The sequence below is a fragment of the Lagopus muta genome, chromosome 1 (assembly GCF_023343835.1).
Source record: "Lagopus muta isolate bLagMut1 chromosome 1, bLagMut1 primary, whole genome shotgun sequence".
In the NCBI taxonomy this organism is placed as follows: domain Eukaryota; kingdom Metazoa; phylum Chordata; class Aves; order Galliformes; family Phasianidae; genus Lagopus; species Lagopus muta.
The window spans coordinates 15,117,937-15,141,100 of NC_064433.1; the positions used below are offsets into that span (position 1 = coordinate 15,117,937).

General features: G+C 39.6%; 1 protein-coding gene across 1 annotated transcript in view; it reads left to right on the top strand.

Moving 5' to 3' along the window:
* LOC125687970 (sucrase-isomaltase, intestinal-like) overlaps positions 1-6,921 on the top strand; it is a 51,662-nt gene extending 44,741 nt beyond the window's left edge. The window contains exons 20-23 of the mRNA XM_048933383.1: positions 334-422; positions 982-1,031; positions 3,914-4,072; positions 6,813-6,921. Of these exons, the coding sequence (XP_048789340.1) occupies positions 334-422; positions 982-1,031; positions 3,914-4,072; positions 6,813-6,872 (358 nt within the window). The 3' untranslated portion in view covers positions 6,873-6,921. The remainder of the gene's footprint in view (positions 1-333; positions 423-981; positions 1,032-3,913; positions 4,073-6,812) is intronic.
* The last annotated feature ends 16,243 nt before the right edge of the window (positions 6,922-23,164 follow it).

Genomic DNA, 23,164 nt, shown 5'->3' on the forward strand with positions numbered 1-23,164 from the left:
GTTCCATGTATGACTCAGGCCAACTCACAGAGAGGTAGCCTCAGTGATCGGCCACCTCCTAGGCTGCCCAGTTGTCATATGTGAGGCCACGAGAGAAGGGGAACTTGGCCATCCCATCACTTCAAACGCACTTCGTAGCATTTTTGCACTTCAATTAAACAAGGCAAAGTAAGTTTTCATCATAATTTCAAGAGCTGTTTTAGGTTATTTGTCTGTGTGGCCCTTTTGGTAACCTTGAAATGAGAGATGTGTTAAGAAATTTTTGTTAAATAATGTGTAATGGATGGTGGACAGAAGCCTGTACTGAAATCTCTTCTACGTGTTTGCCTACAGCCGTCTGAACCCATTTGGACTCATTATAGCCCTGGATGAGCATGGAGAAGCTTCTGGGTCCCTCTTCTGGGATGACGGTGATTCCATCGGTGAGTTTGATCTCCCATAAACAGGGCCTGCACAGGGCTCCCTTTGGCTGCCTTCCCAGCAGTTCAAAAGTAGTGACTATTGCTGTACACAGCCAGGATGCTGTTCTGGGGCTGAATGTACAGGATGGCAGCAGAATACTCTGGAAGGCTGAGGTACAGTACACTGCATAAAGGGAGGACCCAGGAAGTTCCACCTGAGCTTGAAGAACTTCCTTACCTTAAGGGAATGTAGCACTTGTTCCAGGTTGTGTTCTCCTTCTCTGTAGATATTCAAATCCACCTGGGTGCTTACCTGTGCAGTCTCCTGTAGGGAACCTGCTTTAGCAGAGGGTTGGACTCGATGATCTCCAGAGGTCCGTTCCAACCTCTTTGATGTTTCGACATTGGAAATGACTGCTGTGCTCAAAAAGGCAGCAAACCTGACAATAAGAGTAGAGGAGATTAAACAACCCGCAAGTAATCCTTGTGAGACATTAGCCACTTGCTACAATTAAAGTGAACTGCTCTTGTTTTTTTTCTCTTTCTTGATATTAACCCTCCTCGTTCTATGTTTTGACAGATACTATTGAAAATGAAAACTACTTCTTGGCTAAATATACATTCAGCGCAGTAAGTAGCAGTGCACACAGCACCTACATACTTGTAGCTGCTGATCAGTGCAGTAAGACACTGATATTTAACTTTCCTCTGAATAGCATTTTCCTTATAGCTCAGCCTTTTAAACTGGTAACCTACCTCATGTTTTCGTTTGCAGACAGCTACAGCCATGAGGCTGCAGTTTTGTGTTTGCCTCGTTGACTGTCCTAGTGACACACCATTAACATCCCTGGTGTGATATGAATTTGAAAATCTACTTTTTCAGCTCAAATATTTCTCTTGAGTTGCAGCTTCTGTATATGGGGGATGTTTTCCTTGCCTTCCTGCTGCCAGCACTTCTTTATTTTATGGGTAGGAGAGGGCATCAATTTTTTAGCTTTGATCACACCAAGCTTGTATTTTCCGTTGCATGGGTTATCCTGTGGAGTAATTCAGCAAGCCACCAGCAGTCTGTAGTGCTGGTAGATGCTTCGTGAAGCTCAGAGTCAGGGCAGCACTGCCTTCCATGTACTGTTCGCTTCTCACGCATATCCTGAGAAAGCTAAATAAAAAAACCCGTCAGCCTGGGCTTCGACACAGAAAAGTACTGTAAAATGAACCCACTGGAAACTCATTAAATGCATGACAGCAAGTTGTGGGAGTTACTGAAGAAAATCTTAACCTACTTCAGCAATCTATACAAATTATATCTCGTCTACAACTCCAGTGTTTGCATACGCTGTGGCACAGTTTTCAACTAAGTAGTCTTACAGAAAATCTTCAGAGGAGTAAAATCATGTAAATACTTATGATGATATTGCTCTTAGAATGTGTCTCCTCTGGGAGAAAGAACAAGTAGGAGTAAGCCAATGGGATTTGTTATGAAGTCCTGTATGTATGTGAGGTATCTTTTGGGAAGTAAAGCTGCTTGTTTAGAATTTAAATTACATTTTTAATTTATTTTCCATGAAAAAGCACTTTTTCCTCTTAAAAAAGAAAAGGGAGGTGGATTTTTCAACAGCAAAAGGAAGAAAAATCACTTCAGCTTTTTGTAGTCTGTGTATAATAATTTATTGCAGAGAGGCTAAAGAAAAAAACAATATCCAGTTTTATATTAAATTCTGGTCTGTGTGAATTAGATTGTTGATTTACTGGCTTTTCCATTTCTCATTGCTCATATTTGACTTCTGTTGTAAATCCAAAACTGAAGTCCCTATCTGCATTCCAATAATCTCGAATGCCAATTTTTTATTATATGTTTATAAAGAAAAAAGTCCATCTCAAATAGCAAATTGGAGAGATATGAGAAACATGTTGAGCATCTTGCTGTATGTTGCACACTTCTATATTCCTAAAAAAATAGGGATGAATAGTTTAATGACCTCTACTTTTAGAAAAGCACAAGGTTTTGGTCCCTCAGAGATTAACTGGTAAGGTATCACATCACATAATGACAACATTTACTCTGGATCCTGAGAGTTTTGTGGGTAACAGCTGCAGGGGTAGACCCTCTCTTTTATGTTTTCATTTAACAGCCAAGAAGTCCAAAGGAGAATTCAGGATCAGTGCAGGCACTGAAGCCTTAGAGAATGGTTCCAGCCGCCTGCTCTTGCATATTACCTCGCTGCAGTAGATGCTTTAACTCACTCGTCACCTTCCTTTTTGGTACACACGATGGCCAAGTGACCTGAATCAAGCTGCCTCATGTGTTAAAACTACTGATCTAGAAAAATACATGAGTTCTTTTTTAAAAACAGGTCCAATTTTAAGGAAAAAATATGTTTGAATAAATTGATGAACAGATTTTATAGCACTAGAGCAAGATGGCAAGAGAAGAAGTCATGACTGACGCTCAGAAGTGCAGGAGAAAGTCCTGACTGCCAGCCTCAGCTCCAGGACTTGCTTGTGTTCTACATTTACAGGGCTTTGAGTGCTACCCATATGGTTCCTAACTCCAAATTGAACCCATTGAATTGAAGCTTTAATCATGCTAGGTGCTTAGGGAGGGTAAAGTCACTAATTTTCCTGGATTACCACGTCAGTCTCTTCGAGGCCTTGAAGGAGAGTAGATCTGGACTCGCTCAACCTTTCACCATGCACCACTGAAATTACAAAAGCTAATATATGCAAAATATTCCATCATGGGCTTCTCCTTGGCATCTTTTTAAAAAGTTGTGATTGCATAGCGGTTCTTCATTTTCTGAGCAGTGTAGTTCATCTGTATTTCCTTAACAACTTCAGTCACCTAACAAGTGCAATGATACCTCTTTATTGTTGTATGGGTAATTAATGTCACTGGTGATCCAAATGAATTTGTTTAATGACTTCATACATCCTCTTGGTTTATCCCTAAACACATGATATACAGTGAATTAGAAGCAGAACAAACACAGCTCTTTGAACACGTATTCCTTCAGCGTCCTTGGGTCTGGAATATGTATATCAAAAATTCCTAGCAGGCACTGTGGAGATGTAGGACATAGAATAGAGGCAAAATATCTAGCAAGTGATGCTTGTGAAAGATGGTAATCATTTAAAGCAGTTGCTGATGTTGATTAAATCAATCTCAAGGTCACTAATTGAATCTCTGTATCTGGATTTTGGTTTTGCATGTGCTACTGTGCCCTGTAAATGGGTACAAGAACCAAATTTGTATTGATTACAAGTAGGAAAACAGGCCCAAGAAGATTCCAAATAAATGCTGTAAATGCTATTTTGTTTCTTTCCTTGCTAGCTTGCAATGATACACAAGACCCTTCTATGTGAAAATTTTCCTTTATGTTCTCAGACTTCTTTCTCTACACTGGAAGACATACCTTGGTTGACAAAAGTGATACTACAACAGTAGTGGCACACAAGTAGGTCACTTCCAAAGAGATGTGATAGTCCTAAAATGTTCTGTGGTTTTTTTGAAGGGACACCTGAAGACAGAAATACTTAAAAATGGTTACCAAGGAGCTGACTCTCTGAAGTACAACAAAATCACCATTCTTGGCCTGAAGCTGAGACCTCATGCTGTGGCTGTGAACGGAAGGGCTGTCCGTAGTGATACCTTCTCCTATGAGCTGAATGGGGTAAGAGCTGTGCTGAGGAATTACGAAAAATCTTAGGGGAGTGGGAATAGTCGATGAGTAGCAATATTTCCCATCAACAACTTCTACATTTGCAAGTATAAGTGGAGATTAAGTACAACAGTCTGAATTTTAGAAAAAAAAGGCGCTACAGAAAAAGTTGTTATGGGAAGCGTAAATCTTTGTTATTACAGCTACGCTCTTTCTCATGTTTTTAAGCTAAAAAATAATGAAAAGAAGATATACTTCCACAAACTAGGAGAGATGTTACCTGTTTCGTGGGCGTTATCATCATTCTGATAAAATAAGTAAACCTGTCAAAGTTATTAATCGGTTACTGAAAAGAGCTGGCGGAGATACTTTTGTACAAATACTTGGCATCCATAAGTGAATGCAAAGTGGCTGGCTCTAATGAGCACCCCCCTGCCATCAGAGGAAAGAAAGGCAAACCTCTGCCATGTGTTTGAGCTTCTAAGGAAGTTGTTGCAGCAGTGAGACAGCAGCTGCAGTTTCAGTGTCTGAAAATGAAAAATCACTTCTCCAGCCTCAGCAACCCAGGTCAGTGTCCATGGCTTGCTTGTACTGAGCTGCTTCTTTAGTGCCAGCAAGGAAATGCTGCACAGGGGATGGGCAGGACAGCCCTAACACACAGTTTCAATTTCCTTTACCATGGAAGAATAGAGAAAAAGAGCAACACCAAGTAAAATTCCCTGTCTCTGGTCACTTGTTCCCTATGTGTCACCAGTTATGTGTCACAGCTGAAATGCATGTGGTGCTCAGGTCTGAGCCTAGAGAACTCCCGGCACTGCGTAGCGCTGATCACTGTCTCACTGCTCTAAGATGCAGAGCTGAGGCAACAAGCTGTGGATATTACATCTTTTACTCTACCTATTAGGCCTAATGATTCAAGTTTATTTGTAATCAAAGAGTGATCCTCATTATATGAACTTGGTTCTAACATCTATTTTATTGAAGAAATCTGTAAAAGAAGAAAATTGCTGAATAAATTTCTGCCATGGAAAATCATAAAAAACTCACTTTCAGAGACAATGTCATAAAATAAGTGTAATCAGTCTTACCTCCAGGGAAGAAATTGTTTAACAGCCAAACTGCCTCTAAGCAAGCTGAAAGCAACATAAATGTGGCAGGGTAAAGAAAACACTCCATTGAGACATGCTCGAAAGCACCAGTCTCAGAGATCCAGATGATAACTGCTCACTAACAGCAGAACATAAAAAAGATGATTAAGAAAGAGCATAAAGCTTCTCACAGAAGTATCATTTAAAATTTGATTAAAGCACAAAAGGTGATCTTTGTGACTTTGTGATTACTTCAAATACCACTGAAAAAAGTCACCAAGCTGCTGGAGCAGAAGTCCAACCTGAACAAAATTTAATACATTTAAATTAAACTGTAACCCAGGCAAGTTAAATACATTCTTCTCACTATTGTAAGAGATGTAGTCAAGCCTCTCCCATCATTCCTGTATAGCCATTGTAATGCTGTTGCCTATAAACCTCTCAAATGAGAATCTCTCTAAAAAAACAAACAAACCAACCCAAAAAGCATTAGCAGCCTGGGTTTAGATATGAAAACTTACAACTCCTGAAATTAAAAAAAAAAAAAAGAATTCTAAATGTCACATTTGCTGCTTTCTCTCAGGCTTAATGAGATTACATGCTGCATAATAGTCTAACAAGCACAAAGATTGTTTGAAGGAGGATAGTAGGAAGTAGTGCTTCTACTGTATTGCTTTTGCATTACAGAAAGCAAATTTGCCTAGAAGTATTGTTTAAGTGCATAATTGAGCCGTAGTTTTTTGTACATAAATAGAAGCAGTTTGCTTACTAATAAGCCACCTTCTCTCTGGTTCATGCAGTGCTACCCTGACATTTGTAATGCCACGGAATCCTCCTATTATTAGGATTGTTTATTTTTTTTTCCCCTGGTAGTACTGTGCCCTGAAAGCCACACGAACTCTCCTGTCACCACAGCAGCAATGCTGGAGGAGCAGTTCTGTGAATCAGGCTCCTGCTGAAAATGAAATGCCCTTTGTATAGAAACACTGTCATTTTTCTTCCATGTTTCATGTGCTGAGGAGCAGAAACTCAGGCTGGGGCAGCCTTTCTGTTTTTCCAGTGCTTTTTTGGTTAAGATTTGGATGGATCTGCAGTACTTTTGTCTGAATCTGGCTCTGAGTTTGAGTACAAGGCAAATAATTCCAGAAGGGGACTTCCTGCTGGCCAAGTAGTCGTGGAGGTCTGTTCCTGAGGGAAGATGAAAATATTGCTCTCTTTGAAGAGGTGATGTAAGCATGGACTCTTCAGAGTCATGTTAACGTGAACTTGTGGGAGGGCTAAGAAATAGCTAAGAGGTTCAAATGGATATAATGCATTTTAAGAGATTATGAATTGTGAAGTGTAATGATGAACACTGGTGAAGAAGTGAAAATGGAAATTATGTGGGTAGCATAAAATATACCAAATTTAACACAGAACTGAGAGAGAGGCAGGTATCGTATACATAATTTAATATCTAATTCATGTCACTAATTAATATTAAGATGTTGCTGAATTTCTAAAAGGGATGTTGAATTGGATGCTGCCATCAGATGAGCAGTTTTGCCTATTGGGTGTGGTTGAGGGAATCATGAAGGCCTAAGCCCAGTATCTCCTGTTTTCTGATGGTCTTTATTAAGTTAACCTAAGATTGTTCACTATTTTTTTGTCTTTTTTTTCCACAGAAACTCATTTTGGGGATTTCTGTCCCACTTACTCATGAACTCAACCTGGAAATTTATTAAAATATTTAGAAAATGCTGACATCCGTGGCCCTCAGATGTTGACCTCAGATGATTTTAACATAAAGAAGAATTTGGCCATTAAAATGTAGCTGACGCACCTTTTGTCTGCCTTTTTCCTGTGTATTATTTGTAATTCAGTATTTTTTAAATACAATTTTTAATAGTAATTAATGAGCATTGCCACAAACAAACAAAAGCCCTAACAGCTGGACAGCCAGTTTAACTCACATAGCCTTGTCCTTGGAGAGGCCGAGAATGACTCTCTGAAACACATCTCTCCTCAGGCTGGGGCACATGGGTCTGCTTTGTACCTCAGCTGCTTCTGGCTTGCTTGGGAACAATCTCCCAAGATCATGAGGACCTCCAGCTCATAGTCTCTGCAGTGCTGCTGTTAATTCCATTTATGATATAAAATAGAATCTGCCATTTACTGGCTGCTTTACATCTGGCAATAATCCCAGACTACAAAATCTACAGCTGCAGAGACCACTTGCTTTCGTTATCCATGCTCCAGTACAGTCATAAACACTGCTTAGGTACGTCTTGGGATCCAGCCATTACATACAGAATTGGTTGAAAACCTGGGGAATTTCTTTTGAGAATCTGATTCTCTCTGGAGACTTTTTCCAGAGTGGGGGTATCTTACCACACACACGGTTGCTTCCCCTCCAAAGTACACCTCCAATGACATCTGGCAGGGGATGTACACTATGGCTGGATCAGAACTTCACAAACTCCACTGTTCCAACACTTTTAGCTCTAAGTTATAGCATTATTTTTACCTTTTTTGATATTTATTCAAGGAAACTCGAGTTTCAATTTGCAACAATAAGAGCGTTCACAGCTGACAGTTACTCTAGTAAAGAACTCGCAAATGGGCTGGGATCCAGTGTAGGATGCTGGCACAACCCTTCCCAGCAGTTAAACTTCTCTCGGAGAATTGCAGGAAGGCTAGACTTCCCCAAGCTTCTCAAAGTGTTTGTGACTCTTCCTTCTCTCATCTCACGTTGCAAGAAGTACAGAAAACACAGATTTGTCTTTCAAAATTCACCACTAAAAAGTCTCAGCCACAGCATACTGTCCCCTCGAAGGATTCACCACTGCTTACTTTTCAATGGGAAACTCTTCACTAACCTACTAACGTTAGTGCAAGTCTTTTGATAAGAATGAGAATCGTCCCAATTATCTGGCTTGAGTACTGCATGGCAGAGTTCATCCAGGTGTTTTTACATGAACACATTTATTCTGGATTATCCAGGGCCACAATGCAGAAGTAAATTCCCATTTCCTGCTCACTGCAGAATAAACACATCTGTGTCTGACTGGTAAAAGGTTGCTTTTTGTGAACTGGGTCTTGCAGTGAAATTTGAAGGCCTAGATCTTCTTAGAGCATTTGCTGGCTGCAGTGAGATCAGATGCTACAGGCAGACAGAGATGAAGACGGTGAGAAATGACTGAGGAAGATCAGAGTATGGGCAGTGGGTTGAAAGCTGATCTGAGGCAATTGATGTGGCAACCATCCTTCTAGCACACGGCTGTAAAACATAATTCAAATAGCACCTGCTGCGTAAGTCTGAAGACTCAGGATGTGTCTGTACTGTGACACAGCTCCACATCAGAAAGCTCAGTGCTGCTTGGCACAGATAGCTTGACAGTGTGGGACAGATGGGGAAAACTAAGGCAGACTTTCCCCTTAAGCATGATCTTTGCAAAGACAAAAAGAAGCACCCCTCTCTACCCCTATATTTCCCTCTACAAGATAAGAAGACACTGGGCTGAGGATGTCAGCTCAGGATGTGCAGAGGGAGAGCTGATGCTGAACAGTACAGGATTTTGGGTTGTTTTGATGCACATGTGTGTGTCTAGTGAGGAGAGTTTGTCTCTAATCGGCCTGACAGTGTGGATAAAAGGTGACAAACACTGGGAGAGGGGTCTGCTGCAGGAGCTCGAGCACCATTGAGAGACCTTGCAGCATAACTACATGATGGCAGCTGATGCTTGCTGGCTTTCTGTGAAATCAGTGACTAACCTAGCAATTTCACATATTTTTTAATGAAATAAGAGCAGAAAAATATACTCCTAACAGCACCGATGTGCTATTCATGCTTGTATTACAACCTGGATTTTATTACTTTCTTGTTCTCTGGCTCCTTGTAGCATCAGTGAACACATCAGGAAATCACCAGTCTATAAACCATTCACCCTGGGCTCTGATTACACACATTTATTTCATAAACGTAAGCAATATAGCCATTGGTTGGCATTTGATTTAGGACCATCAGAGAAAAATTGTGCTTGTGTGTGTGTGCATGTGTTTATCAGGCTATTTATCCTCTCCAAGCACTGAGTTGTATGTATAATTGTGGATCTTCTACATTTCTTTTTTTGAAGTTCTGGTTGTATTTCATGTTCTTTCCCATCCTGACAATTTCCTTCTGTTCTGTTTTTGAGAGAAGGATAAAGAGTCTGACAAAAACAAAAAAACAAAAAAACAGAGTAGGTGCTACAAGTGACATGAACTGGATCCAAGAATCTGCAACCAAATATTTCATCATCTTTATAGATTAGATTAGATTAAAAATGAAATTTCCCAAGTGTTGGTATAGGTGGATTATATTTATTACAGATATAAATCTTCAGTGGAGAGAGAACTTCTCTGGCTGGGACTTAAAGTGACAGCAGCCAGCTTCTTTCTCCAGCTTGCCTTTGTTAGTTACAAGAACCAAAAGCTGAGTCCTTCTGAACTTCAAGGAGTTCTGTAAAGAGAAAATCTTAATTTCTGTTTCAAAACCCACTTAATTCCAGGCTTCTTCCGTATAGAACCATAAAGAGGACAGAGATAATCACACTGACCACTAAGATCGTGACATTAGGGGCAGTGGTAGAGCAAAGACACATTAGAGAACATTTGGAGTCCTGTTGGATGACTACTGGGTAATGAGTTTCCAATGCAAATTTTAATAAAAAAATGAGAAGAGCAATCTCAGGCATACAGATAGCTGAAGGCAGAAATGTTTGTTTCTGTGTTGGACTGGTCCTACCTTGCTGCCACACAATCTGGTGCCAGAAATTCACGGGATATATTGAAAAAAACCATGTTGATGCAGAGAAAAAACACAAAACTTTTGGAACGTCTGGAAAACGTGTCTTCCAGTGAGAGCACCAAGGACCCAAAATCTGATGTCAGAAGCTGTTTAAAATAGCAAAGGTGAGCTCCAGTGTCTATTAATGAAACCAGACAAATTCTGGGGCTGACATTTTAACTGTTGGAACAGCTTGTCACGAGCTGTGGCAAATTTTCTTGTAGTAGAGATTTTTAAATGAAAAATGAATGCTTTTCTGAAAGAAATACGCTTGCTCAATAATTCAGGATTTTTTGAAAACTGTATTCTTAGCCTGTGTCATATCAACTGATCACAGCAATCACTCTTGGGTTTGCAGTTATGAATAACGAAAGGGGTGTTTTGTAGGTTTTTCAAAACACTAGAATTTCTGTGACAAGTCAGTGCTTTCAGAGGCCTCCGCACAGTTACTAAGATCTTAAAATGCTATTGGTATAATCAGCTGAGTTCAGATCTGTAATATATTTTGAATGCTTAATTCATTTTGAAGGTTCTGTTGCTTGGAGGATTGTGAAAGGAAGGCGAGGTGAGCACATCTCTGAGGAAAGGAGACCCCCAGGGTTTTTTTTTGCTGGGAGCACACGTCTGTAAGGGTAATGATGGGAAAGTGCTCAAACTATACATGCCACTGACCTTGTACAAACTGCTGCAAACCCAGGGGTTGGTTGTTGCATGAAGGAGCTCCTTCTGAAATGGAAAAATGCTGTGAAATTCAACCTTCTCCCTTACATCACTGTGCTTTGTGACAGAGCAAGGCCCACAGAGCTCTGCAGAGCAGAGTGTTCTAAGGTGCTATCAAACTCACACCCAGATGCACCAGAAAGGCTGTTCAGTATTTCACCCCCCATTCTTTTACTCCTTGGTGTCTCCTTGGTTCCTGGCTGAGCTTTTCATCCTCAGGAGTGATTAGACAACAATGTCCAACAATGAGATGTTTCTTTCATGGGATACCTGTGATCTACAAATAACCAACACCAAAACTGTCAAGAGAAATATGCTGCCAATAGCTAGCTGCCTTCTCCAGATGCCTATCTTCATCCCTACGTGATCACTGGGATCTGCTCAGTCTTGCCATGGTTTCCTGCTCTACATTTATCTGAGACGGTTCTCTACTCTTCGAATTGGTATGGATCATTTCTTTCACCACTTGATTATGCATACTGGAGAATAATTCTGAGAAAACTGGGATAAAAAGCATGATAATTGCTGTCTCTATATAATACTTGTGTGCACACATATAAAGCTTTCCACAATAATTTTTAAGATACATGCAATAACCCCCTATTTTTTTCAATAGGAAAAGTCTGAAAGGATAACTGTTAGGAGCCACTGCCAAGTTGGTAAAGACAAAAGAGCACTTCCTTGTGACTGAAATGTTTTTAGATCAAGCAGCTGGAGGTACTGCACTTTATGGTAGAGAAGAAACAATTATTATTATTTTTTTTTTGTAATACATAAAAGAGAATAATATCATGCACGAACTACATGGCACTTTATTATTTCTCAATCTGTTTCATGTGATGATAAAGGGTTAGAGGGTAGAAAGGGAGAAGGCGTTTGAGAAACTCCAACTCACAATGTGTACAATTACCGTGGAGATGAAAAGCCATGAAAGTAAAACCGGGGCTTACAGGGAGATGCTGGGGTCTGTTGGCCAGTCTGAATGAGCTCCTTTTGTTTTTCAGCATCTAAAGGGAACTTCAAACCATGAAGCAACAATCTGAAGAGGACAGAAATGTCTTCAAGAGATCCATCATAGATGGATGAACCTTCTTTTGTGTACACTTACCAGACAACCATATTTTTATGTATTGTAAGTGCTTCTGAATTTCCTTCACAGTGAATCACCTGCAGCTACACATTTGAGCCTTGTTTTGAAAAAGCAGCTATTTATATACTCGTAAAATACACTTGCACATTAAATGTTCATGTTAAGCTGGTCATAAAAATAGAATAACAGGAAGTTTTACACAGAATTTAAAAGAGAATTATGACGCACATTATACAAATTTTTTGCCTGCTTTCCGAACTTGAAATTGTCTGAGGGTTTGAATTAAATATTTTGAGTCACCCAGAGAATTTCAGTGACTCCTTTGCAAGTGATGTTTGTGACATAGGTTCTCCTGTATCAGCATTTTGGTTGGGATAACTGAACGTCCTGCTGGTCCCCATTTACTACACTTGGGTCTGGCAGCATATGAAAGGAATTTCTTTCACATGAAACTCAACAGAGCAGGTGCTCTAGGATAGCACACAATGCATGGCAGCCATCGCAGAGCATTTGGGCTATATGGAAATAAATCTGCCATGAAGTGTATGGGGTAGATATTGACTTTTCAGCCCCAAGCCTTAACTCTTCAATTTGCTGCTGTTGTGTTGTACTGATTTCAAAGGTAAACATCAGCTTCCAGGCTAAATTGCTCTCAGCAGCTCATAAAGCTTGAAAAAATCAGTCTGCAGTTTTCCCTACAAATTAATAAAAATGGTGAGAAGAGTTGGGAAGAAATCAGAAGAAAATATTTACAGAGAAGTTTGCCTTCTTGATTTTGTCTGAGCTTCTCCTCACCCATTAGGAAGGACTAGCATAATGCATTGCCTTTTTCCCCTCTGAAAACTCATTTCTGAAATCTGAACAACTTTCAGCCTCGTTATGGGAGAGGTGAGGTGAACTCAGAGCTTCCAATAGAGTATTACATACTCCTGCTTCAAATAGTGCTTCTCCTTCTTCTTTATTAATTTAGCCTGCTAATTCTAATTTCTCTGGGATAGCAAATCAACTTTTATGATTCCTAATGTTACATCTATAATACCATTACGGCACTTTGTTTTGAGGGGCAGAGGTCAAATCAGCAAGTACTGAGACACTGCTTTGTGAAGGATATCCTTTTAAACATGACTTATTTTTTGCTTTAATGATGCTCACAGGTCTGTAAAATATACAGTACCTTATGTATTACTGGTACTGGTACTGGTGACATAGTTTAATTAACATACTTGAAATGCTCTTTAGCAGCCCTTTGTTTTACTGTGTTCAGCCTCCAAGTAGAGCAGTTTATCTCTCACTTTTGCCTACTCTGCTGTTCCTTCCTTTGCTGGTTTAGATCGCACCCTTTAGTTATACATCCCGTAAGGCAAGACACTGTTGTTTATCTGGCTCTGTGTTCTTAATAGAGCCATCATTAAGCACTGTAAGTATATCTCCTGCTGAACTTTAAAAAGCAATAATTATCTTATTAGAAGTAGATCTCAAAATCCACCCCTTCAAGCATAAATGCTTTCTCCATGCTTTCTTCTTTTTCCATCTCTAGAAAATGCTAATTTAGAGATAGTAAGAAATTAATCTTCCATGTAGTTGTTATTATCACTGACATAATTACAATGAATTTTATGTTTAGTTCCTACACAACAAATGCTTGTATGTGTTTAACAAGTCAAACCTATTACAGTTTCTTTTCTTAATGCTATTTGTTTTGCACCACTTGGGACTAGAAACTGCTATAGGCTTATTGGTAAGTGCTGTATTTTCTGTGGTCTTGCTGAACACAGGAAATAAAGGTACAGAGAGTGAGATTCTTCCTGCTCAAAAGATGCCACTGCTAGCATTTGCTGGGTCTCACTGGTCACGGTAGCCCCAGGCACACAGCTGCTCTGTAGATCAACCCAGATGGGATATTTCCACCCCTTAGGTATTGCTGCTTCTCAATGGCAGCTGTGAGGATCATCGGGCACCAGGCTGTGGTTGGATTGCCAATCCAAACTGTTCTTCCTCAGATGGATCCCTGATGAGTGCAGGTGGAGGGCTACATCCTGAGGTGGAGCTCTGCTCCCAGGATCTCCTCTCTGGAAGTTCCTGGGCAAACCAGATTTGCAAAGCATTTAAGTGGCCCATAGTCTCCTACATAATGTCTTTCATTATGAAAGGTGTAGAAAAACAATGAATATCATAACAGTGAAACAGCAGTGATAAGGACAGAACAGCTTATGCTACTCATAACAGTATCCTCCACAGACAGAGAGGGAAATGAATGCAAGAAGCAGACAAAGTGTGGGCGAGGCTGTCCAGGAGGCAGGACAGGGGGCTGCAGTTTCCCCATTAGCTTTGTGAGATGGTGGTTGCAGAGCTGCAGTGTGATGGCTTTCCCTCTCCATCCAGCCGTGGCTCTGCTTCCAGTCCTGCCAGGTTTTGGGAACCAAACATGTAACAACATGTAACCCATTACACTAGTAGAGTGATGTCTGTCTCCTGAAGTTTCCTTTGAAAAGAAATTAAGTAAAAGTGATCTGAAGAAGAGAAGAGCAAGGCAAATCATTTAAATGCTACATTTGGGAGGTCCTCACATCCTGGATGTATGACAGCAATGCCTGTCTGCTTGGTTTGGTTCAGCTAGAGGCTTCCTAAGACAGGGAGGGATCTGCTGAGTGAAGATTAAAGGTCATCCATAATTTTCTGTGGCCTAAGTGGCTCCTTAAACTCTGACATCTAGCCAAAAATAAGCAAGTGATCAGTCTTACTGATACAGCCCAACATGGTTGCTCCTTCCCTGTTGCTTTAGTCCTGCAGTGAATGCAACACATGGGAAAACTCTAAAGCTTTAGGCATTTCCTTGAAGCTGCAGGAAAACCATCTATCTGGAAGTGTTTCTTGCAGAGCTAATAATTCACATGAGAAAAATCCTGCAATCTGAAGCAATATTTAAGGGTAAATTCATGCTGTTTGTTGTTATATACATACCTAAGGACACCTCACCTGTCATACTGCTTGGATAAGCCTGAACCTTTGAACTGAAGTTCAAAGCAGTGTGGCCATCCTCGGGAGCAGCAGGATTTTGTGCCCACTCTGAATCCCTCTGGGACAACAGGAGCTGATGAATATGTCAGACAACACATTACGAATTAACAGATATAAAATTCCTAAGTATTTTGTGATATTTAGAGAATTTCTGTTAAAATCAGCTAAGGCACTGGGAAATGAAAAGCCTGGGCAACTTCCACATTTCAGTAAATTGCTTGAGAGAGAGATTTGACAGAAACCCAAGGAGAGGGATTGAAGCTTTCACTAAGGCAGTAATTGAGGAATCTCCTCTCAGTGGCTATGACTTTATCGCATCCCCACGCGCCGCTGAGCCTTTCCTAAGAGCTGAGACACTTCAGGGAATTCTCTGTGAAATAATCCAGAGAGACACCAGAGCAGCCCACTGCTGATGGAGCTGCTGTGCCAGCTGGTGGCAGGGAGGAGCAACCCGCACACAGCACAGCTGGCAGAGCACAGCTGGCAGAGAAGCAACCAGCTGCACAAAGTGCAGGGCATGAGGTGCTTTATGGCTTCTCCCAAAACAGAGAGATGACGCTGCAAAGTCCTTTCTGGCAGGTGACAATGCAAGCTAACAGGACACCAGCTACACTGTCTCTGAGGATATCAGCTCCAGCACTGGGTTAAAGGGGAAGGGGTTGGAACTAGATTGGAACTAAAGGTCCCTTCCACTCTAACCTTTCTATGATTCTGTGGTTTTATGATTTTATGATTCTATGATTATACAGTGAGATGTGGGCATGACTAAGGGAGGAGGGCTGTGGCTGGTGTGCAGCAAGTGTACTGCTTGCTGCAAATTATTTTCCTCTCAGTCCTTTAAAACCTTCTATTATTAAAACTAGTGTGTGCAAAATACTGTTTACTGAGGGGGAATATTTTCCCATCTTAAGTGCTTGGGACTGCACTCACCTTCCCCTACTCTAGCACACTATACATTGTTTTCAGCTGCAGTCTCTACTTCCACACCTGAAATTCTGCTCTACAAAACAGCTCTGCATATTACGTGTGTAATCTGTATCTTTGAGTCCTAGAGGAATGTGTTTGCATTCAGTTACATTACATCGTTACTCTAGAGAACCTGTTTTACAATAAAATCCTAATCACTTGATAGAACAATCACTTGATAGAATTACTTGTTTTCCTTACTAATGGTCTCCATTATGTTGTATCTGTGAAGTTTCCCAGTAAATGAGAAACACACTGAACAGAACTGATCCCAAACCATGCCATTATAAAGCTCTCTAGCATTATTTTCTGAGTTAAAATCTTCTTAGCACATGCTGCATTCATTTTGTGTAGCGCTACTTTTTAATCAAGATATCATTTGATGAGCAATTATATCAATCTCCTTAGTAAAACCTAGATAAATAACTTTGCACTGTCCCTGTTCACTGATTTTATCAACTGAAGTAATTATCTGGTGTTATTTGTTTTCTGTGTGCTCTTTGTTGCCCATCCTCTGCATTTATCTCTAAAATTCACATGTTGAACCTTAGCCTAATTTAATCCCTTTGAGGCAGGAACGATTTCAGTGCTAAGACAGAGCAAAGCACAGAGGGAATTCAGAGAATTACTAATAATAACTGTATGCTGCTTTCTTCAGCTCTCTTCTGTGATCTAGTTGTTTCACACGACTTCAGTCAGGACAGATTTTTATGTACCAAATCCAGAAAAGTCTTTGACACCTAAAACTTACCTCCTGAAGTGCCTACCTGGTAGGATTCTGTCCCTAAAAAGAGTTTTAAAGCCTGCACTAGAAGTCCACACTTCTTAAATGGAACACACAGACACTAAGAAAAGATGGCTATTTAGAATCAGCTTATAAGACATACTCAAATCCACATCTCACATGTCACACAGCTGTGTTGTGACATTCAGCTGCTTTCAGAAAGGCAAGCAGTGGCTGCGTGCTGAGAGCAGGAGGCCAGACTGGATGAAATAGAGGTTACTTCCAACCTAAAAGGCCCCATAATTTTGTGATAAAACCAGCAGGTTGCCATTCTTCAGATAATAGGAAATAGTGATTTCCCTGCTATGTTAGCTGCCATGCTGAGATGGCCTCACGATGTAAAGCTATGTTCCAGATTTTTGTCAGATTTAAATTTGGACACACTTCTACAGCAGTAAGTAAAAAAAGTTACTGAGTTTTGGAGGTCAGACGAAGGTTTAGATAATAATGAAGAATAATGAACTGGCATCATTTAGATTCTCTAGTAGGAAGGTTAGCACGGCAACATGTTAGAATCATACAGAATCATACAGAATACTTAGGTAAAACTTTTTTTTTCTTAATTTTAAAAGAGGTGGTAAGTTCTGAAGCATGACTCCTAGCTTTTCCTTGCCATACTGAGTTCCTGTGGTGAGAGAGGCTTAGTGGGCAATGCTAACCAAAGGCAAAGTCTTGTAGACTTGTAGAAGGTAAATTTGAGGTTACTGACATCACTGTATCCTTCAAGTACTTTAACAGAAAGCTTATAAACAGGTGGGAGATCAACTTTTTTCATAGTCTGATAGTGATAGGACAAAGGGGAATGGTTTTAAGCTAGTAGAGGAGGAGTTCAGTTTAGATGTCAGGGGGACATTTTCTCAGAGGGTGAGGCACTGGTACAGCTGCCCAGGGAAGCTGTGGGTGCCCCACTGTGGAGCTGTAGAGGCTGGGTTGGATGAGGCCCTGGGCAGCCTGAGCTGGGGGATGGCCATGAGCCCACAGCAGGGATTAGGACCGAGTGGGCTTTAAGGCCCCTTCCAACCCAATCCGTTCTGTGACGCTGTGACTCAATGACCAATACGTCTTCAGAAATTATGTGCAAAGAATTTACTCGTGTTAGGAACTCAAGCTTGTTCTTCATAAAGGTTAATACTGAAGCACAAATAATATTATTCGAAAGGCATTTAAAAATAAAAATGCTTTAGAGATATAAACTTTTAAAATGTCTTGACCTTTTGAAGAGTTGTTTACATTTCTTAGGAAATATATAAATGAGAGTAAAAGTACAGTTTGTAATTAGTGTTCTAAATGTGCTATTTAATTACGCATCTATGCTAACTATTATCATAATGAAAATCTACAGGAAAAATGTAAAGCACTAAGCACCTGAAGTTAATATTCAAAGTAAAATATTAATTTGTACTAAAGCATCTGTTAATTTTATGAAGGTTAATTAATTCATTGTTCACTTCTGTTCTGCTGAGTTCCTGTAAGGATGAACTCGACTTACAGTGTTTAATTTACTGCAATGATTTATACTTCCAATACTTTTAAGAATGAATCTTTTTCTAATTTTCCTTTTCGTCATACAAAGTAAAATTCATTTACATTTTTAGAACTTTAGAATTCACAAACTTCATTTTCAATGTTTGTAGTTAATTTCTGATACATAAATCTAATATGTAAATATGAAACAAGTGACCACCGTTCAAATAAATTATATATAGTTTTATTTAATGGAGTTTTGAGCTTAGCTCTGAGCAAAGTTAATAATGCAATCTATGTGAACATTTAAAATTTGGCCAGTTATTTTTGCTTTGCATTTTTTCACAAAGAAGGAAAGTGTTCATGATGTTACTGCCTCAGCTTTGATAAATGCTGGTTATCCTGGCAGCTGGACAATACCTTTTTGCAGAATAACTTCACACAACTGTAACTAAGGTTACCTAAACGGTGTCCCTCTCTACTCTGCCCTTGTGAGGCCCCATCTGGAGTACTGTGTCCAGGTCTGGGGCCCCCAGTAGGCAGGCTGAGGGAGCTGGGTTTTTTCAGCCTGGAGAAGAGAAGGCTGTGAGGAGACCTCACTGCAGCTTTTGAGTTTTTTTAGCTCTTTAGGCAAAAGGAACCTACAAACAGGGGGGAAGTCAACTCTGAAAGCATAGATAATGGCAGGACAAGGGGAAATGGTTTTAAGTCGAGGGAAGGAAGATTCAGGTTGGATATTAGGGGGAAGTTCCTTACCAGGAGAGTGGTGAGGTGCTGGAACGGGCTGCCCAGAGACGTTGTGGATGCTCCATCCCTGGAAGTGTTCAAGGCCAGGTTGGATGGGGCTCTGGGCAGCCTGGTCTAGTATGGAATGGGGAGGTTGGCAGCCCTGAATGTGGCAGGGGGGTTGGAGATTCATGATCATTGAGGTCCTTTCCAATCCAAGCCATTCTATGATTCTACGAATTCTTGCTACTATGAATCTGGAATGTGTTCTGCTGTTATCTGGTCACTGCCCCCATACGAACAAGTTATTTAAAGATCATTGTTTATTCTGCATTTAGATAAATAACGTGTATGATGTCACTTCAGGAAGAAACATATTTTTACCAGAAGGCAGTCTCTATGAAAAGAAGAGAAACAAAAGGTTCTCATTTATTGCAGATACAGAATTAGAAGACACCAGCACAATTCAGACTATGGCACTGTTTAATGTTTCATATTCTGTTAAGTAATAGAATCTAATTTCCCTCCCTTTTGAAAAACATTGTGCAAATTTAAGTGATATTTTGAAGTAGAAAACAAGCAATGTATCAGGGCTTATTTGAATAATTTGTGAATAAGTACTTTGAGATAATAGAAAGCAACACGAGGAAGCAAATATCAAATTAGTACTCTTTATACAGGCAATGAAATAGTAGAAGAAATCACTCAAACTCAGAAGATTTTAAATGTGGGCTTATACTTTACTTTAGTCAGGAAGATTGCTACTGCCTAGCATCACAGTCATGAATTTTAAGTGTATGGTTAAATGCATTCCAACATTAATGCCATAGTTGTTCTGGAAGATAGTCAAACTCATTACACTATTTGAGCTACAAATTTTCAGCTTCATTAAAACCCTAATTGCTTGAACATTGCCATGAAATGAGGAAACTCTGATGGACAGTGTTTTCAAAAGTCAGTCTACATACTGTCAACTGTTTGTTTTAGGTATTTTAATGTCATGGAAAATAACATAATTCATGGAAGATAGAGTAAATGGCAACGGAGAATAGGTAACATTGTAAAAAATGCCATTTTGCCCATCTTAGATGCTTTTTGGTTTCCATGAAAGAAAGAGAAATAACTCTTTGAAGTTCTCACTTATTTCCTCTCCAGATATTTCAATGAGTTGCTGAAAGAAATTACTGTAAGTCACACTGTCTTTTTGACCATTCGTTAATACTGCAAAATCTTTCCTAATGCAGTTTCTTCCCTCCCCAGGCTCCAGATGATAGCATCCCATAGCGTGGGAGAGGTGTGAGCTTTCTGGTTCCATGTCTAACAGTGGACTATCAAATGTGACAAAGAACCTGAAGAAGCTGTGAAGTTTTCCTCTAAGAAAGTAGTAGGTAATGTTCTATTTATGCAAAAATTGCATATGTTGTTTTTTTGGCCCCCACAGACAAAAAAAAAAGTTCTGTCTTGGGAAGAAGAGAATCGAGAAGGGAATGAGGTAATAAATATAAAATTGCAATAAAGCTTTCAAGGTGAATTTGTGACAGACCTTTATCATAAGCCCAACTACATGAAAAATAGGAGGGGCTTGGCAACATGTTTAAATTCCATTTACCCTTGAAAAAATACACACAAAAGGCACCTCTGCTTTTTTTTTTTTCTTTTTTTTTTCCCCAAATAAACTTTGCATGAGTAGGATCGCAGGCATATTAAAAATTTCACTGTGTTGGATTACAAGAAGAAATTCATGAAAGAAAGTGTTAAAAAGCAATTGTCATACAAGTTTGGTTTTTCTTCTTGCTCTCTATGTCGAATGTACACTGCTATCCTGACAGATCTTTGTTGGAAGCAGAAATGATGTGTGAACTGATATATAACCCAGATTATATATTTGTGTGTATTGATAAGCAGTGGATACAACTTAACAGGATTAGTTTATCACCCTCACTGTGCATACATTTGTCTGAATATTTGCAAGAAGGTAATAGACCAGCAGCCAGTGCTCCCTGATGAAATCTATGGTGGAGTCCATACTCAGAGACACAGTTTGCTCCAGTTTTGGCAGAGATATTGTTTTCTTCAGTGTGAGCTGAAGTCTCATCTAGGGTATTAGGAAATACGTGAAGTTCTGTGCACAATTAATAAAAGGCACAACCAGACTGATGTTCAAATGTAGCAGTTTGGATATTGCTGTTTCTGGGCTCGGAATTACTACAGTGATTTTTTGAAATTATTATTATTTATTTTTTCTAAAAATGACGGCATTTGTATTTAGTTTCAGTGAATAAAATAACTGGAGAACATACTGGTGAGCTGTAGAGGCTAAGTGTGCTAATTTCTTCTGAATAAGTTAATTCTCAGAGCAAGTGTTATATACAAAGGCTTTGCCTCCAAAGTTGTGTTTCCTAATGGTGGCAGTGATTTTATGAATACCGTGGGAGCAATCTCGGGGAAAAATGTGAGTACAGATTAGGCAGAGAAAGAAATTATATAGTATATTATTACTAAAAGATCTGTAGTGCTCACATATGTTCTGCAAATCCCGCTGATATTTCTTTGAAATATGGAAAGTCTGGAAGTGAGCGGTCATGGCAGGGAAGGATGGAAAAAAAGACTTCCAGTCTTTCCAGGGTAGTTTTATTCTTTATTCTGAGAATAAAGGAAGTGACCATAGAGGAAGAAGAAGATTTACTCTTTTGGAGTCAAGATACTTCTAGTGCTCAGCTGATCTTGTGATAAATATACTGAGGTTTCATTTTGGCACTGCCTGATTTGAAGGGAAGCCTTTGACTGTTGTTTAGACCTCACAAGACAAACTGCGTGCAGACAATCCTTTTGTCACTACTCTTGCTGTCACACTAAATAACACTTGCTTTAGGAGTACCTTAAATTTTCTGCTGCCATAAGATAGTGATGAGTTGTATTTCCAGAAAAACAGCTTTAAACACATCCTTACATGTTTCTGGCAACTTGTCCACAAACAAAATTAGTTCAGCCCATGGCTAATTTAAGGGTATATCAATATATTTTTTGATTCAAAAAGACTTAATCAGTATAATTACTTATCCTTCATGTTGAAATCTAAACAATAACCTGACCTCATTGGCTACTAAAAACTAGTAATAAAAAAACTCCAAAGCACATTATTAGAACTTGAGGTGCACAGTTCATTCTGAGATGAGGTCCAGAAAATGTGCTTTCTAGATCTGAAATCCACATAGAGAGAGACGACTACACAGTACCAAGTGAAAGACATGAAATGGATTACACAACTACTCCTAGACAACTTTGAGACTGCTTTGGAGGCCTTTGCCTTTTGAAGAGCTTTTCAACAGACTGAAAACTGTGACCGGATTTCATATTACTGCTAGCATATAACCTAGCATGACTGTGCTAATTCTATGGAAGAGTGCTTTCCTCAGGATGTGGAAGGAAGGAGCTTTAGATTGGACATCAGGATGAATTTATTCACACAGAGGATGGTCAAGCACTGGAATGAACTGCCCAAGGAGATGGTGGACTTCCCATCCCTGCAGGTATTTAAGAGATGTGGATGAGGTGCTTAGGAACCTGTTTTACTGGTGGACCTGAAGTATTACATGTATGATTGGACTTGATGATCTTAAGGTCCTTTCCAAACTAAATGATTCTATGGTTCTGTGATTCTATGATTAACAGTTTTGCTGCTGCTGATGACCTGTCTCTTCTGGCCTTCACCAAACTAGAAACAAGCTTGAAATAGTCCAAGGAATCTATGATGAAGTGCTCATTTCACCTGCAATCAGCAGGGATGTATTTCAAAGGGTTTGATACATAGGCCTAGATACTTTTTTTACTAATGAATGTGTTCTCTTTGACATCTGTGAAAGTGCAGACATGTGCCCTTAAAGGACTAGTATTTAAAGGAAATTCTTGAAGAAGTGGAGATTTCTTCCTTACGCCAACCCCTTAAGTCAGACACCTCCTTTAGATCTTAGTGTTACATAAACAGAGCTTCATCAGTATTTGTGTATTTTAAAAGCAGACTACAAAATTATGTAGAAGATAATTCATGCTAGAAGAATGATCAGCACATTGTATTATGGGTGGTTTTTAAAGCCTGTAATCTGGATTCAGCCATGGTGCTTTCTGATAGTTCCATGCTAAACGTCTTGTCTTTGCTCAATGGACTAAAATAACCAATGTCAGCAAAGAAACGAAAGAAAGCTAAGCATAGGAATCAAAGCCTGGAAAGAAAGATGTAAAAGTCCTCAAACTGAATTTTATATTAGGACATTGGCATTGTTTCAGTGCTATGTTCAGCTATCAGAAAGGACCAAGCTACACCTAAGTAAGTTCACTCCCTTATTTCACTTCTTGAAAGAAAGACTTTGATGGCAGCAAGGATAAAAAAAAATGGTGTTTATAGGATGTTCATCAAAAGAATTACTCAACAAATACTTGAAGA